Source organism: Oncorhynchus mykiss, chromosome 30, assembly GCF_057628025.1.
Source record: "Oncorhynchus mykiss isolate SJ-2025 chromosome 30, ASM5762802v1, whole genome shotgun sequence".
Classification (NCBI taxonomy): domain Eukaryota; kingdom Metazoa; phylum Chordata; class Actinopteri; order Salmoniformes; family Salmonidae; genus Oncorhynchus; species Oncorhynchus mykiss.
The window spans coordinates 15,802,768-15,818,048 of record NC_143051.1 but is presented as its reverse complement, the minus strand read 5'-3'; the positions used below and the strand labels follow the sequence as shown (position 1 = coordinate 15,818,048).

At 42.9% G+C, this 15,281-nt stretch overlaps 1 protein-coding gene across 2 annotated transcripts; it reads left to right on the top strand.

Moving 5' to 3' along the window:
- Positions 1–1,781: 1,781 nt before the first annotated feature.
- LOC110488004 (protein naked cuticle homolog 2) lies at positions 1,782–14,058 on the top strand. 2 transcript variants are annotated; one of them, XM_021559949.3, is made up of 8 exons: positions 1,782–2,033; positions 2,970–2,996; positions 3,095–3,180; positions 10,257–10,317; positions 12,075–12,169; positions 12,428–12,523; positions 12,641–12,908; positions 13,056–14,058. In XM_021559949.3, exons 1-8 carry the CDS (start codon positions 2,009–2,011, stop codon positions 13,523–13,525), a joined length of 1,128 nt encoding a protein of 375 aa, XP_021415624.2. In that variant the 5' UTR covers positions 1,782–2,008; the 3' UTR covers positions 13,526–14,058. The 2 variants fall into 2 exon arrangements, with proteins under 2 accessions (XP_021415624.2, XP_090083758.1); XM_090227632.1 differs by lacking the exons at positions 1,782–2,033; positions 2,970–2,996; positions 3,095–3,180 and adding an exon at positions 3,748–3,887.
- The last annotated feature ends 1,223 nt before the right edge of the window (positions 14,059–15,281 follow it).

Here is a 15,281-nt window from a genome sequence, read left to right as displayed (position 1 = left end):
AACTGACAGTAACATAACTGTAAATATAAGGTTATAGACAACTCCAGGAAGAGTCATTGAATCTATTGAGCACCCATAAGGCTCTGATCAAAATTAGTGCACTATATGGGGAATAGTGCCATGTCCACTGCCTTCTTACCTTCTCCAGGGTGATGAAGGTGGACAGGATGTCTCCAGTATGGCCGGTGGCAATATTATTATTCAATAGTTTGTCCTGGAGGGTTGCAGTCATATGGTTCCTCATCATCACCTCTTGCTGTACGTTGAACGACAGGCTGTGCACCCCCTCCACTATACTGTGGATAAACACATACACGTGGTCTGAAATACACCTGCCATATCTCCCTGTAGGCAGCCATGTTCTTCTGCATAGTTTGTCCTGGCCCTTGCCATCACCTCTTGTGCTGGCAAGGGCCAGCTTCTCCAAGGTGTCCATGGTCAGGTTCTTCCAGGTCTTCTGGCGCCGGGTCATGTTGGTCTTGGTCACCACCTCTGCCCTGGTCCATCAGGACTCCCGTATCTTCCGGTATAATCTGTGGGAGAATTAAGGGGTTGAGGAGTGAGTTTGGTGTGGTGTGTCGGGAGAGTGGACTTAATACACAGGATGGTAATATGTGATTGAAAACAACGAAAGAGGAGTGGTCATATTGATGATTTTGAAAGGCAGCTTGTAGTAATAATCAGTATACAGCAATGTGGAAGACACACAATTCATCACACAACCCCCACCAACCTCTGTCATCAACAACAGAGCCTTGGTATGAATAGCACTAATGTGACATGGAAACTATAGGGGAAACGGAAAGAGTGACAGACTTACCGCTAGCCAGCGAACACTCTTAAGAGTTCTTGTCGTCATAGTCGGCCATCTTTTCCTCCAGGTTGGTGGTTAGTAGAGACATCAGTAGAGACAGTAGAGACATCAGCTCCTCCCATCATGAGAATGATGGGGGGAGCTGAATGATGAATGATGGGAGTGAAGGGATAAGAATGATGGGAGTGAAGGGTTGAGAAGTGAAATGTGGAAGGGGTTGGGAGTGGGATGGGTTGGGGAGTGGGAGGGTTTGGTTAGTGGGAGGGGTTGGGGAGTGAAGGGTTGGGAAGTGAAAAATTGTGGAGTGAGAGGGGTTGGGGAGTGAACATTTAGGGAGTGGGAGGCTTTTACCGCGTTTGTCTCACCAACCCGGTTAGAAATATTATGAAGAATGTTGAGGATTCTTTGACCAGAAAGGGCTTGTTTCAGAAGATAGACATCACAAGGTGATAGGAACTGAAGTGGCGTTCTAAGGTCATTCAGTCCCTGGTCCATTATATGCGCAAATTACGCAGACACCACTGGGTGGCAATATATATATGTTAATTTATCCTTTATTTAACTCGGCAAGTCAGTAAAGAACAAATCATTATTTACAATGATGGCCTGGGAACAGTGGGTTAACTGCCTTGTCCAGGGGCAGAACGACATATTTTTACCTTGTCAGCTCGGGGATTTTATCTAGCAACCTTTGGGTTACTGGCCCAACGCACTAGGCTACCTGTCGCCCCAATATACAGTAGCCTATTTAGGGAAAAAGCGATCTAGATACTAAACAAATAAAACGTTTGCATAATGAAGGGCTCTTATTTTATGTTTACACGAAAGACACATCATGCACGCGTTAAATTATGTCATTGTGAGCTCATTTGTTGTTTGCGCTCAATAAAAATTGAGAAAATATTTTCCCCTAATGGCCAGCAGGATGTGCTGTACCCTCTGTGTATTGATTATTCGTTTCTTTTCCATAATAAACTCCGCAAGTTCTCTCTGTCCAACATACTTGTGTGCACTTTCACGAAGCTTCGGTCCTCTTGTCTATCTCAACCCTATAATAACTTAATGGCAAAAACGACATATCGGTGCATACAGGATACAACTGTCTTTGTTGTTATCAATGGGAGATGATGAAGATGTCTTGATCAATGCGCAAATAGATGAAGGTTCAAGGCACAAGAGGAAATACCACAAAATATGGGCAAACTCCAATCAAAACATGGTGAGACTTTTAGTATTTAGATTCAGGGGCTACTGTATATCTCTTAATAACCAAAATGTAACAATCTTTTAGTATTTAGTTTCAGGGGCTACTGTATATCTCTTAATAACCAAAATGTAACAATCTTTTAGTATTTAGATTCAGGGGCTACTGTATATCTCTTAATAACCAAAATGTAACAATCTTTTAGTATTTAGTTTCAGGGGCTACTGTATATCTCTTAATAACCAAATGTAACAATCTTTTAGTATTTAGTTTCAGGGGCTTACTGTATATCTCTTAATAACCAAATGTAACAATCTTTTAGTATTTATTTTCAGGGGCTTACTGTATATCTCTTAATAACCAAATGTAACAATCTTTTAGTATTTAGATTCAGGGGCTACTGTATATCTCTTAATAACCAAAATGTAACAATCTTTTAGTATTTAGTTTCAGGGGCTACTGTATATCTCTTAATAACCAAATGTAACAATCTTTTAGTATTTAGTTTCAGGGGCTTACTGTATATCTCTTAATAACCAAATGTAACAATCTTTTAGTATTTAGTTTCAGGGGCTACTGTATATCTCTTAATAACCAAAATGTAACAATCTTTTAGTATTTAGCTTCAGGGGCTACTGTATATCTCTTAATAACCAAATATAACAATCTTTTAGTATTTAGTTTCAGGGGCTTACTGTATATCTCTTAATAACCAAAATGTAACAATCTTTTAGTATTTAGTTTCAGGGGCTACTGTATATCTCTTAATAACCAAATGTAACAATCTTTTAGTATTTAGTTTCAGGGGCTTACTGTATATCTCTTAATAACCAAATGTAACAATCTTTTAGTATTTAGTTTCAGGGGCTACTGTACATCTCTTAATAACCAAAATGTAACAATCTTTTATTTTTCTCTTTTATGTTTCCATTCCATGCATAATTTGGATAGCCTGTAAACGCAGAGAAAATCCTGAAGGTAAGAATCACCTTTAGGAAGGTCTCAAATGTATGTCTCTCAAACATAGTGTTATGCAGGATATAGACTTTATTTTTGTATTTGTTTGTTTCTTCCAGGTGGTAGTTTTGCTGCCAATGTGCTCACCTGTCAGAGAGAGCTGGAATGTACGGACCTCCACACCCACAAAATCAGATTCAAGCAGGTACTGTACAACGCATTTTCCAGAGATATTGAAATAGAATGAACATTTCATTTGTTTGCAGATTTTCAGTGAGAGAGAGAGAGAGAGTCATCAGACAGTCACTAGCCATATTTGGGGCGGCAGGCAGCCTAGAGATTAGTGTTGGGCCAGTAACTGAAAGATTGCCAAATCGAATCCCTGAGCTGACAAAGTAAAACTCTGTCGTTCTGCCACTGAACAAGGCAGTTAATCCACTGTTCCTAGGCCGTCGTTGTAAATAAGAATTAGTTCTTAACTGACTTGCCTAATTAAATAAAAAATTAAAATACCCTGCTGCCAAATCCTTCTCACACCTAAATCCCCATAGGCCTACTTCTCTAGGACAGTTCTTTAGTTTGTCAATGCTAACAGTCAGTTGTTTACCAAACTCTAGTTTGTATTTTGCATCCTGGGGGGGTTAGCATCCTTCTCTGGACCATGTTCATGATGCATCTGCTTCTGGCTCTTTCTGGCCCAGAAAGGCCTGTAAATGGAAAGCAACACAGACACATGTGTGTCATTAGAGTTGAGAGGCTTGAACTTGGATAATGACGCTAACAAGAACCAGAATGGTGGATTCCTGTGAAAGGGTAGCTGAATGGACCACAGCCGCCCAGAGTGGAAGAGCTTAGAATCCTAATGAAAAGATGAAGGCAGTGCTTCTGCATCGCTTCTTATCTAAGACAAAGGTAAGCAAATTGACAATTCTCTATTTAATACATGGTGTTTTATTCATCAATCTTTATACATAAATCACAGCCATCTGGGTAAACAACTGTACCATCTGGGTAAACAACAAATAACATTTTGAATTGCTGCCTTCTCAGTCTTGTTTACATCCTGATTCATCCATCCATTGAGGATTAACACTGTCAGTCACCACTTCATGCTCACATTGAGTCCACACTGGTGTTCGCACTAGGGTTCACTGACTCTGAATCACATGTGCATGATGTCTCAGCCAGGTCTGCTCCTCCCTCCCTCCCAGTCCCAGCCAAGGCAAAGCAACCCCCCCCCCCCCCCCCCCGCTCTCTGTGAGAGGAGGCTGTCATGTCTGTGTGAAATGCATATGGCCGCTGTCCAGAACAGCAGGGTCTTTCATTACCGCCACACTGAAACCCCACATCTGGTGCTTGCAGGGGGAGACAAGGTCTGGTAGGCGGAGTGTCTGGTTGTGGGTGGAACACCTTCACAAGTAGGCTTAGTACTGTTAATGAGATGGTCACATTTGGGAAGATGTAGCATGGTGTGAGTACAATATCTTGATGCTCATAACTCTTCTTTGACTCTTAACTGTGTGACCACTCACTGCCTTACTCACATATTTTGAACGTCTTCTTTTCTCTCTCGTAATCATCTTTCAACACTTGGAAAGACCTGTTGGAGCCATTTTGAATGCCTGCTGTAGTGTCATTTTGAACTCATGGTGGGTAGGAGGTGTTAATGAAGTGTTGGTCCATGCTGCTGTCTTTCTGGAGCCTGTTATTAGGAAAGAAAGGCTGAGCCTGCCAGGTTTCTATAATGAGACCCAGGTCCTCCACGCCTTTTTAATGGCAGTTCAATTGTTCCTGTGATTCAGTATTCCAGCTCCACCATTAGCGGCTCCATGGCACAACCGCATATGTAACTGTCTGGCTAGCTACAGTTTGCAGTGTACTGGTATACTCTATGTTATTTGCCTGGGCACTTCATGTGTGTGTCTGGCTGTCTAAGATTATGTTAATTGTTTATCCTCTTTTCAGTAATGAAGCTTGATTATAGTGTCAACTTTGATGCCTTCATTGGGGTGTCCAGGCTGTAGCGGTCACATGTCCTAGATCACTTGTGTCAACATCCTGCAGCCTCAGGTCATAGAACCTAATTTCCATCAGGATGTTAAACAATTTCAGACTTGTGGAACAATTAACCTCAATATTGACATACTGTTTCTGTTTAATTACAATGACTCAGGGTGGAGTGTTGACAATATCACCTGAGGCAATAACAAAGGCACTTTTCATTAATAAACCTGTTTATCCAAGGCAGGTTTGGATCAGGTACAGCTCAGTCAAGTGAGCCAGAGAGTTTGTAAAATGTACAAACACTAAGTATAAAAAAAGTTGTCTGATGAAATGCAACCAATCATATCAGAATCGAAATTGCCGTTTGCATCACTGTCTCTGTGTGGATTTCTATTTGGAACAACAGTGTTGGTTAAACTGGGCCAGTCATTCTCTTGGGTTTGGAGAAGGAATCTTCCTTCTAGTCCTCCTCTTATTGTTTCCACCAAGGTGTTTCTGTCCTGTTTGTTGTACCAGAGGTTTCTGTTTATTATTCTACTGTTCAGATTCTGGACTGTGATTATATTTGGGCTGAAATCGCCTCCCAGAACATTCCAGCTCTAAGCCAGGGAAACCGATTTTCCCAAACACAGATTGGATTGTTCAGGTGGCTGGCTCACCCTTTCATGTTTGGTTACCCACCTTGTTTGTTGGGCTATAGCTCAGACAGAGGATGAGCGAGAAAGAAAGAGAGACAGATGGAGACAAAGAGAGAAAGAGACCATGGTCATATCATTAGGTGGTAAGAACCCTTGGACATCTCTACCCACAATGATCTGAACATTTCCCACTGCTTTCCACCCTCATGGCCAGCAGAACTGATTGGGCAGTTGGAGAGAGGCCCAGTTCTATAGCTAGGTACTTGTATAGACTCTGGCTCCAGCGTTTCCTCACCCAACTACAGCTCAACATCCAAATCCCTCCCTCAGTTCCCCTCCTCCAGAAATCACTCACATCTGGTTTCTGTGAGCAAGGCCAGACCTCTGAAAATGAGAACTTCTTAATGGTTATTCTCTGACTTAACGTTAACTATTGCCTGAGCCTGAAAACAACCCCAACCCCCTTTACATTCTTTGAATATCAACTTGTATACCAACTTCAAGAGACTTATCTTCCTATTATGTATATAACAAATAAATACATAAAGGTAAATAACAGAAGCTGCTTCACATAAACTCCTGTGATGAAGCAACCATCCTTCCCCATACAGCCCCACCCCCATACAATCAACCACCTATCCAAGTATTGGTTGACAGGAAGAGAGATGATCAACCACCTATCCAGGTATTGGTTAACAGGAAGAGAGATGATCAACCACCTATCCAGGTATTGTTTGGCAGGAAGAGAGATTGTTAAAACCTCCGAGTGTAGGGGGCAGAATTTTGATGTTTGGATGAAAAACGTACCCAAATGAAACTGCCTATTTCTCAGGCCCAGAATCTAGAATATGCATATAATTGTCAGATTAGGATAGAAAACACTCTAAAGTTTCCATAACTGTCAAAATATTTTCTGGGAGTATAACAGAACTGATATTGCAGGTGAAAACCTGAGAAAAATCCAACCAGGAAGTGCTGTTTTTCCTGAAACCTCTCTGTTCCATTGCATGCCTTCCCTCCATTTAAAGGGATATCAACCAGATTCATTTTCCTATGGCTTCCACATGGTGTAAACAGTCTTTAGACATAGTTTCAGGCTTTTATTCTAAAAAATGAGCGAGAAAGACCACATCGTGTCATTGGATGGCTGGGTGCCAGCAGAGTTTTGCATACGTGAGCAGCTTGGAGCAGACATTTTCTCTCTCACTCCGGTTTAAATATTATCGATTATTTATTGTAAAAACAACCTGAGGATTGATTATAAAAAAACGTTTGACATGTTTCTACAAACTTTACGGATACTATTTGGAATTTTCGTCTGCCCCTTCGTGACGGCTCGAGCCTGTGGATTTCTAAACATAACACGCCAACCAAATGGACGTTTTTGGATTTAAAAATAATCTTTATGGAACAAAAGGAACATTTATTGTGTAACTGGGAATCTCGTGAGTGCAAATATCCGAAGATCATCAAAGGTAAGCGATTCATTTTCTTGCTTTTCTGACTTTCGTGACCAATCTACTCTGCTGTTAGCTGTTTGTAATGCTTTGTCTGCTGAGAGAGATGTCCTAACATAAACGCTTGGATAGCTTTCGCCGAAAACCTTTTTTGAAATCTGACACGCCAGGTGGATTAACAACAAGCTAAGCTGTGTTTTGCTATATTGCACTTGTGATTTCATTAAAATGTAATATTTTTAGTAATTTCATTTGAATTTGGCGCTTTGCAATTCAGCGGATGTTGACAAAAATGATCCCACTAATGGGATGGGTGCGCCAAGAAGTTTTAAACAAAGCTCTGTACTGTTCTCTTCTCTTCTCAGGGCTCTGCGTTTGACTCTAACTAAAGGCGGGTGGGAGAGAGGGGGCGACAGGACAGGATGCAAAGCTTGGTGACACCCAGTTGAGTGCAGGAAAAGGCCCCCGCTCCTCTCCCCTCTCGGTCGGTAACCCGACCCCAGATGAAAGGGTCCATAGCAGGCAGAGCGTGGCGGTCGATGGCAGGGGTTTGGCTGGTATGCTGGTTGAAGCCATCAGCAGTCAGGGTTATCTGTCAGCATGGTCCTCTCAGACTCCACAGGCTCTTTGTTACTCATCTGCATCTGTCAGAGCTGTGGGCGGCTGGCTGCTGGGAATGTCTGTGGTGGAGACAGTTAGACGCATAGATCTAATGTTTTGGTGCTTTCACTGTCCTTTTTTGAAGGGATGGTTTCTGACTTGTTGCAACAGAGGGTTGGATATCATATGCTCAGATCTTGATTGGTCTTGATAGCACATGCAATATGCTCAACACCGTTCAAGGGAACACCTAGTTTCAAAGTGTGGGTACTCACCAAGCAACAACTACCCAGTGGATTTAGTTGAAGTTAACATCCGCTTTGAGCCCATAGGCATTATAAATAGGTTGTAGTCTCAGCGGGTTTTTGAAGATAGTAAATTTATAGACTGTGTGTTATTGTTTCCATATGGGACGCTCAGTTCTACACATATATGGGAACTCTGTAGGTGATATTACTTTAATACCAAGAGTGACTTAATGCATTTACTTTTACTGGATATAGTGATGTCACAGCTGGCATGGTCATGGCATGAGCATGACTGCCTGCCTGCCTGCCTTCTCTTACAGTAAATTTACCCGTATAGGTTCTATTTTTCTCCAGTGCTTTATTCCCTCCCTGAGAACAGAATAAAATAGAACAAATTATAAAAAATTTACCCTTATTTTACCAGGTAAGTTGACTGAGAACACATTCTCATTTACAGTAAAGACCTGGGGAATAGTTACAGGGGAGAGGAATGAACCTATTGGAAGCTGGGGATGATTAGGTGGCCATGATGGTATGAGGGCCAGATTGGGAATTTAGCCAGGACACCAGTGTTAACACCCCTACTCTTACGATAAGCACCATGGGATCTTTAGTGACCACAGAGAGTCAGGACACCCGTTTAACGTCCCGTCCAAAAGACAGCACACTCACAGGGCAATATCCCCAACCACTGCCCTGGCAATGGAGGTGTATTAATACCCATAAAACCTAGCGGTCAAACAAGGAAATGGTTCCAATAGTTTTTCCACCAGTCGTTTTTCCCATCCGAAATTTTAGAAACACTTAAAATAAGGGCTGTGTTTTGTGTAGATTTACCCTGGCGGATGTTTTAATAACCATGTCAATCTCTCTCGGACAAGCTGACTTTTAAAAATATATTCAGCTCTACGCTCAGATTCAAAAATGCTAATTAGCATCAAAGTAGATTTAATGCAAAACTACAAATCCCTGCAAGTTCCTGCACACATCTCTAGCTGACACCTTTGCTAACAGGTATTGTGTCAATATAAAACTTGCACAAGACAGTTCACAGAATTCTTAATTTAAAGAAATTGGGCCAGTTGATTAATTACTCAATTTAGCTAACATTAGATAGTTAATCGAGAGATTCTTACCTTTGCCTCGATTCGGCAGTCTCGTCTAGATCATCATGGCATTTGTAGTTCTTTATCATAGCCACATTAGCTGCTAATTAGCGTTTCATTTTTGGGGGGTAAATACAGGTGAATTTATTGATAAAAGTCAGCTTGTCCTAGAGAGATTTACATGGATTTACAGGAAACACAGCCCTTATTTTAAGTGTTTCTAAAATCCCCTATTGGGAAAATTAATGGTGGAAAAACAATTGGGACCATTTCCTTGTTTCACCACTAGGCTTTATGGGTATTATGACTCATGCTGTGGTACTATGTTGGGACATTTTTTTTAGATCAGAGGAAAGAGTGCCTCCTACTGGCCTTCCAATACCACTACCAGTAGCATTTTGTCTCCCATGCAGGGACTAACCTTTCTTAGCTTCAGTGGCAAGCCAGCAGTGTGATGCAGGGTGGTATGCTGCTGGAAAGTGGAATAGACATTTGTCTTCTGCTTCTTGGACATTAGATTATGAGGTAGATTTGAGCTAATGTCAGTCATTTATGGACTCTGATATCAGAAGTAGCTCTTCGAATGTTAGGAAAACAGACCCTGGCAGATTTTATCTCTCAGGAAGATCAGATGAGAAACGAGACACAGACAGAGAAGGTCAGTCATCTGTCTGTGGCTCCTGTGTTCAGGGTAGTGACGTCTTGACCTTCTGTTCCCCACTCGGTCCCACGTGACAAGTTTCCGGGGTTCTCTGCTGACCCTCAGTACATCAACTGTAGAACACACTGTCCCAGTGAGCGGAGGAGATCAGGGGGCAGATTAGAAGCACAGTTTTCATCCCAAAGGGGAAGTTAATTACTACTGGTCCTGCATGTGACAAATAGAATTTGATTTGCTAGCTACATGTATATCGAATTAGCGTTCTATTATGTGTGTGCGTGGATTTAGAGCTGTGTCTGCATAACATCTGATTAGTTATAGAACACATATGGTTTTATTGAATTTATCGGAAGTTGAGGTGAACTTGAAAACACCAGCTGGTTCTCACAGTGTTATTTACCCAGCTGATGACAAACAATAGGCCCCCAGATGATCAAAGATTACCTGCTCTCACATCATTTAAACTTTCTTGTCTTTCTCCTTCTCCCTATCTCTACCCCCCCTCTTCTGTGACTTTTTCTCTCCTAATTCTCACTTGGTCCATCGCTCCCCTCCCTCTTTTTCCAGGAATTGTGCAGAAGGGAAGTGAAGGATGAGCAGTCCCTGAACGATAAGAGCCCCCTACAGGGTGAGTAGAGAAAGGACAGCTCAGTGGATCAGGCTGATCACATTACTGTTGCACTGATTCTAGTCTAGCATGCATCATTAACTTAACATCTTAGACTTACTCAATGATTGACCTGTTTGATTCGGTATGGTTCATATCTTAACTAAGAATTCCCCTTGCTTGTCGGGGAAACCTGGGATACAGTGTGTGTATTATCGTCTGTAAACAGCTAACACAAAGGCTAAAGAGAATATACAGTGAGGGAAAAAAGTATTTGATCCTCCGCTGATTTTGTACGTTTGCCCACTGACAAAGAAATGGTCCGTCTATAATTTTAATTGTAGGTTTATTTGAACAGTGAGAGACAGAATAACAGCAACAAAATCCAGAAAAACGCATGTCAAAAATGTTATAAATTGATTTGCATTTTAATGAGGGAAATAAGTATTTGACCCCCTCTCAATCAGAAAGATTTCTGGCACCCATGTGTCTTTTATACAGGCAACGAGCTGAGATTAGGAGCACACTCTTAAAGGGAGAGCTCTCCAAGGACGCCAGGGACAAGATTGTAGACCTACACAAGGCTGGAATGGGCTACAAGACCATCGCCAAGCAGCTTGGTGAGAAGGTGACAACAGTTGATGCAATTATTCGCAAATGGAAGAAACACAAAAGAACTGTCAATCTCCCTCGGCCTGGGGCTCCATGGAAGATCTCACCTCGTGGAGTTGCAAAGATCATGAGAACGGTGAGGAATCAGCCCAGAACTACACGGGAGGATCTTGTCAATGATCTCAAGGCAGCTGGGATCATAGTCACCAAGAAAACAATTGGTAACACACTACGCCATGAAGGACTGAAATCCTGCAGCGCCCGCAAGGTCCCCCTGCTCAAGAAAGCACATAAACATGCCCGTCTGAAGTTTGCCAATGAACATCTGTATGATTCAGAGGACAACTGGGTGAAAGTGTTGTGGTCAGATGAGACCAAAATGGAGCTCTTTGGCATCAACTCAACTCGCTGTGTTTGGAGGAGGAGGAATGCTGCCTACGACCCCAAGAACACCATCCCCACCGTCAAACATGGAGGTGGAAACATTATGCTTTGGGGGTGTTTTTCTGCTAAGGGGACAGGACAACTTTACCGCATCAAAGGGACGATGGACGGGGCCATGTACCGTCAAATCTTGGGTGAGAACCTCCTTCCCTCAACCATGGCACTGAAAATGGGTCGTGGATAGGTATTCCAGCATGACAATGACCCAAAACACACGGCCAAGGCAACAAATGAGTCGCTCAAGAAGAAGCACATTAAGGTCCTGGAGTGGCCTAGCCAGTCTCCAGACCTTAATCCCATAGAAAATCTGTGGAGGGAGCTGAAGGTTCGAGTTGCCAAACGTCAGCCTCAACCTTAATGACTTAGAGAAGATCTGCAAAGAGGAGTGGGACAAAATCCCTCCTGAGATGTGTGCAAACCTGGTGGCCAACTACAAGAAACGTCTGACCTCTGTGATTGCCAACAAGGGTTTTGCCACAAAGTACTAAGTTATGTTTTGCAGAGGGGTCAAAGGCTTATTTCCCTCATTAAAATGCAAATCAATTTATAACCTTTTTGACATGCGTTTTTCTGGATTTTTGTTGTTATTCTGTTTCTCACTGCTCAAATAAACCTACAATTAAAATTATAGACTGATCATTTCTTTGTCTGTGGGCAAACATACAAAATCAGCAGGGGATCAAATACTTTTTCCCCCTCACTGTACTTTGTTTGTTTTACAGTGGTACTGCCATCAGAGAAGGGAGGGGAGAAGGAGAGAGAGAGCTACATTCACATTCCATTCAGACAGCCCAGGAAGAGGAACAGCCATGTTGATGTGAGTGGCTTTTGGTCTTTTACTATCCTATACACTACAACTACAAAAGGATTTGATCTATAGAATCTTTACAGAGTCTGGCAGGGATTTGTTTGATGATCATAATATGGTACCTGTTGTGTTTGGTCCTCTGTAGCTCAGTAGGTAGAGCATGGAACGTCAATGCTAGGCTAGTGGGTTCAATTCCTGGGATCACTTGTAAAATGTAAGAACGCATAAAAGGGTCTGCGTAAAAGTGACAATTATTCATGGTTACAGGACACAGAGTGCAATGTGGTGTTGGAGGATGACACTCGACAGGAGTGGATCTTCACACTGTATCACTTTGACAACAGTGGTAAAGTCACCAATGAGGTACGGTAGCTTCACACAGCTACAACAAGCAACTTTTGCGCATTATGAGTTTTCTCTTAAGATTAAGTCAACCCTGCAGTCTTACTAATGGTGTCTGTGTGTGTCTCTGTGTTACAGGATATGTCCAGTCTCATGCAGTCCATCTATGAGGTGGTTGATGCGTCGGCCATGCAGCCTTCATGTAACAGCACAGCCCTGAAGGTCAAACTGGTGGTGGCCCCCTCCAGCAGCTCCAGAACAGGGGACCGAATAGAGGAAGTCCAGCAGGAGGAGGCAGGGAGCCCAGAGAGGACTTTTCACTGTGTGGATGAAAACACAGAACGCAGGAACCACTACTTAGACCTAGCTGGGATAGAGAACTATTCCTCCAAGTTTGACGATGCAGGTAGGTACACAATGACCATTTATTTTCAGCACTTTTGAGGCACAGATCATTAAACTCAACATGGTTTTTACTGAAAATACACCAAAGATGAATGACATTCAACAAAGAGAAATGACAGTATAACATGATGTTCTCCATCCTCTGCAGACGCCCACTCTCAGGTGCCCAGACCGGACGCCCGCTCAGACAAGCAGCGCCGCTCAGTGGTGGTGGGGAAGAACGGTGGCCCTACAGAGTCCAGAGGCAGGGGCCTTTCCTTCCTCAGGTCTCTCAGGGGCCAAGCCAAGGCAGTGGGGAGAGACAGAGGAGGGGGAGGAGGGGGTAGGGATAAATCAAGCAAGCTCCATGGCCACCACCCCTCCAAATGGTGCCACCCCTCTCAGCCATACTCCCAGCCCCAACTCCCCTTACAGCACAGCCAGAGTAAGAGGCTTCGCTCCAGGGCCAGAGAGGCTGGGTCCCCCTCCAGAACCCTACTCAATGTGCAGCGAGAGAGTGTGGTGCTGTCCAGCCTGCCTTCCTCCTCTGGGGGCTTGATCCCCTTGGTTCAGAGGCATGAACACCACCACCACCACGAGCACCATCACCACCACCACCACTACCACCCCCCAGCATGACTGCAGTCTGCACTCCACTCAGGGATACAGAGACTGAGAGACACACCTCCCTGTGGTTTAGCCTATAGCTAGGGCCCTGAGTGGTTTCTGGTCAGATCAGGTGGGCCTAAATATAGTATAGGGCTGTGGGACACAATCACTCTCTATACTATGGAATAATAGTAACTCTGTACAAAAATGAGCTTATGTGCCTTGTATTGGTGACTGAGTTTCATGTTGAATGTGTCATGTTGAATATTCCACTCACCTTTCAAAGCCCTCTAGACTGAAGTTTCTTCTCAGGTTTCTATAGATGACCACTTTCATTTAATATAATGATTTAAACAGTCACAATCTACGTATGAGAGTAAATGCAGTATGTTTTGTATTGTCTGTATTTTGATGTATGAAAGCATGATACACTTTGCTTGTGATCATTGTAGTTTGTCAATTGAAAAAAGTCACAATCTAATGAAGGCTGATGCTTTCAGATTTGGGAAGAAGAAAAATGTAAAACAATTTGTAAGAAGTAATAAAGTGATACACTTTGTTTACGTCCTGTGGAAGCTGTCAAATGTAAAATGTGTTCTCTTATGGCAAAACATTCCGTGCTAAGGCTCTGTGAATATTTAGGAAAATACACTGAACAAAAATGTAAACGCAACATGCAACAACATACATACATACTGAGTTACAGGCAATTTAAATCCATTGATTAGGCCATAATCTATGGATTTCAAATGACTGGGAATATAGATATGCATCTGTTGGTCACAGATACCTTAAATGTAAAAGGTATGTGGTTGAATCAGAAAATCAGTCAGTATCTGGTGTGACCACACGTGGTCTGCGGTTGTAAGACCAGTTGGAAGTACTGCCAAATTCTCTAAAATGACGTTGGAGGCAGCTTATGGTAGAGAAATTAACGTTAAATTCTCTGGCAACAGCTCTGGTAGACATTCCTGCAGTAAAATTACCAGTTGGACCTCTCTCAAAACTTGAGACATCTGTGGCAATCAAATCATTTTTTTTAATATAGCCCTTCTAACACCAGATGATATCTCAAAGTGCTGTACAGAAACCCAGCCTAAAATGCCAAAAAGCAAGCAATGCAGGTGTTCAAGCACATTGGCTAGGAAAAACTTGAAGGCCAAAACCTAGGAAGAAACCTAGAGAGGAACCAGGCTATGAGGGGTGGCCAGTCCTCTTCTGGCTGTGCCGGGTGGAGATTATAACAGAACATGGCCAAGATGTTCAAATGTTCATAAATGACCAGCATGGTCAAACAATAGGTCTGGGACATGTAGCACGTCCCGTGAACAGGTCAGGATTCCATAGCCGCAGGCAGAACAGTTGAAACTGGAGCAGCAGCATGGCCAGGTGGACTAGGAACAGCAAGGAGTCATCATGCCAGGTAGTCCTGAGGCATGGTCCAAGGGCTCAGGTCCTCCGAGACAGAGAAAGAAAGAGAGAGAGAGAATTAGAGAGAGCATACTTAAATTCACACAGGACACCGGATAAGACAGGAGAAGTACTCCAGATATAACAAACTGACCCTAGCCCTCGACACATAAACTACTGCAGCATAAATACTGGAGGCTGAGACAGGAGGGGTCAGGAGACACTGTGGCCCCATCCGATGATACCCCCTGACAGGGCCAAACAGGAAGGATATAACCCAACCCACTTTGCCAAAGCACAGCCCCCACACCACTAGAGGGATATCTTCAACCACCTACTTACCATCCTGAGACAAGGCCGAGTATAGCCCACAAAG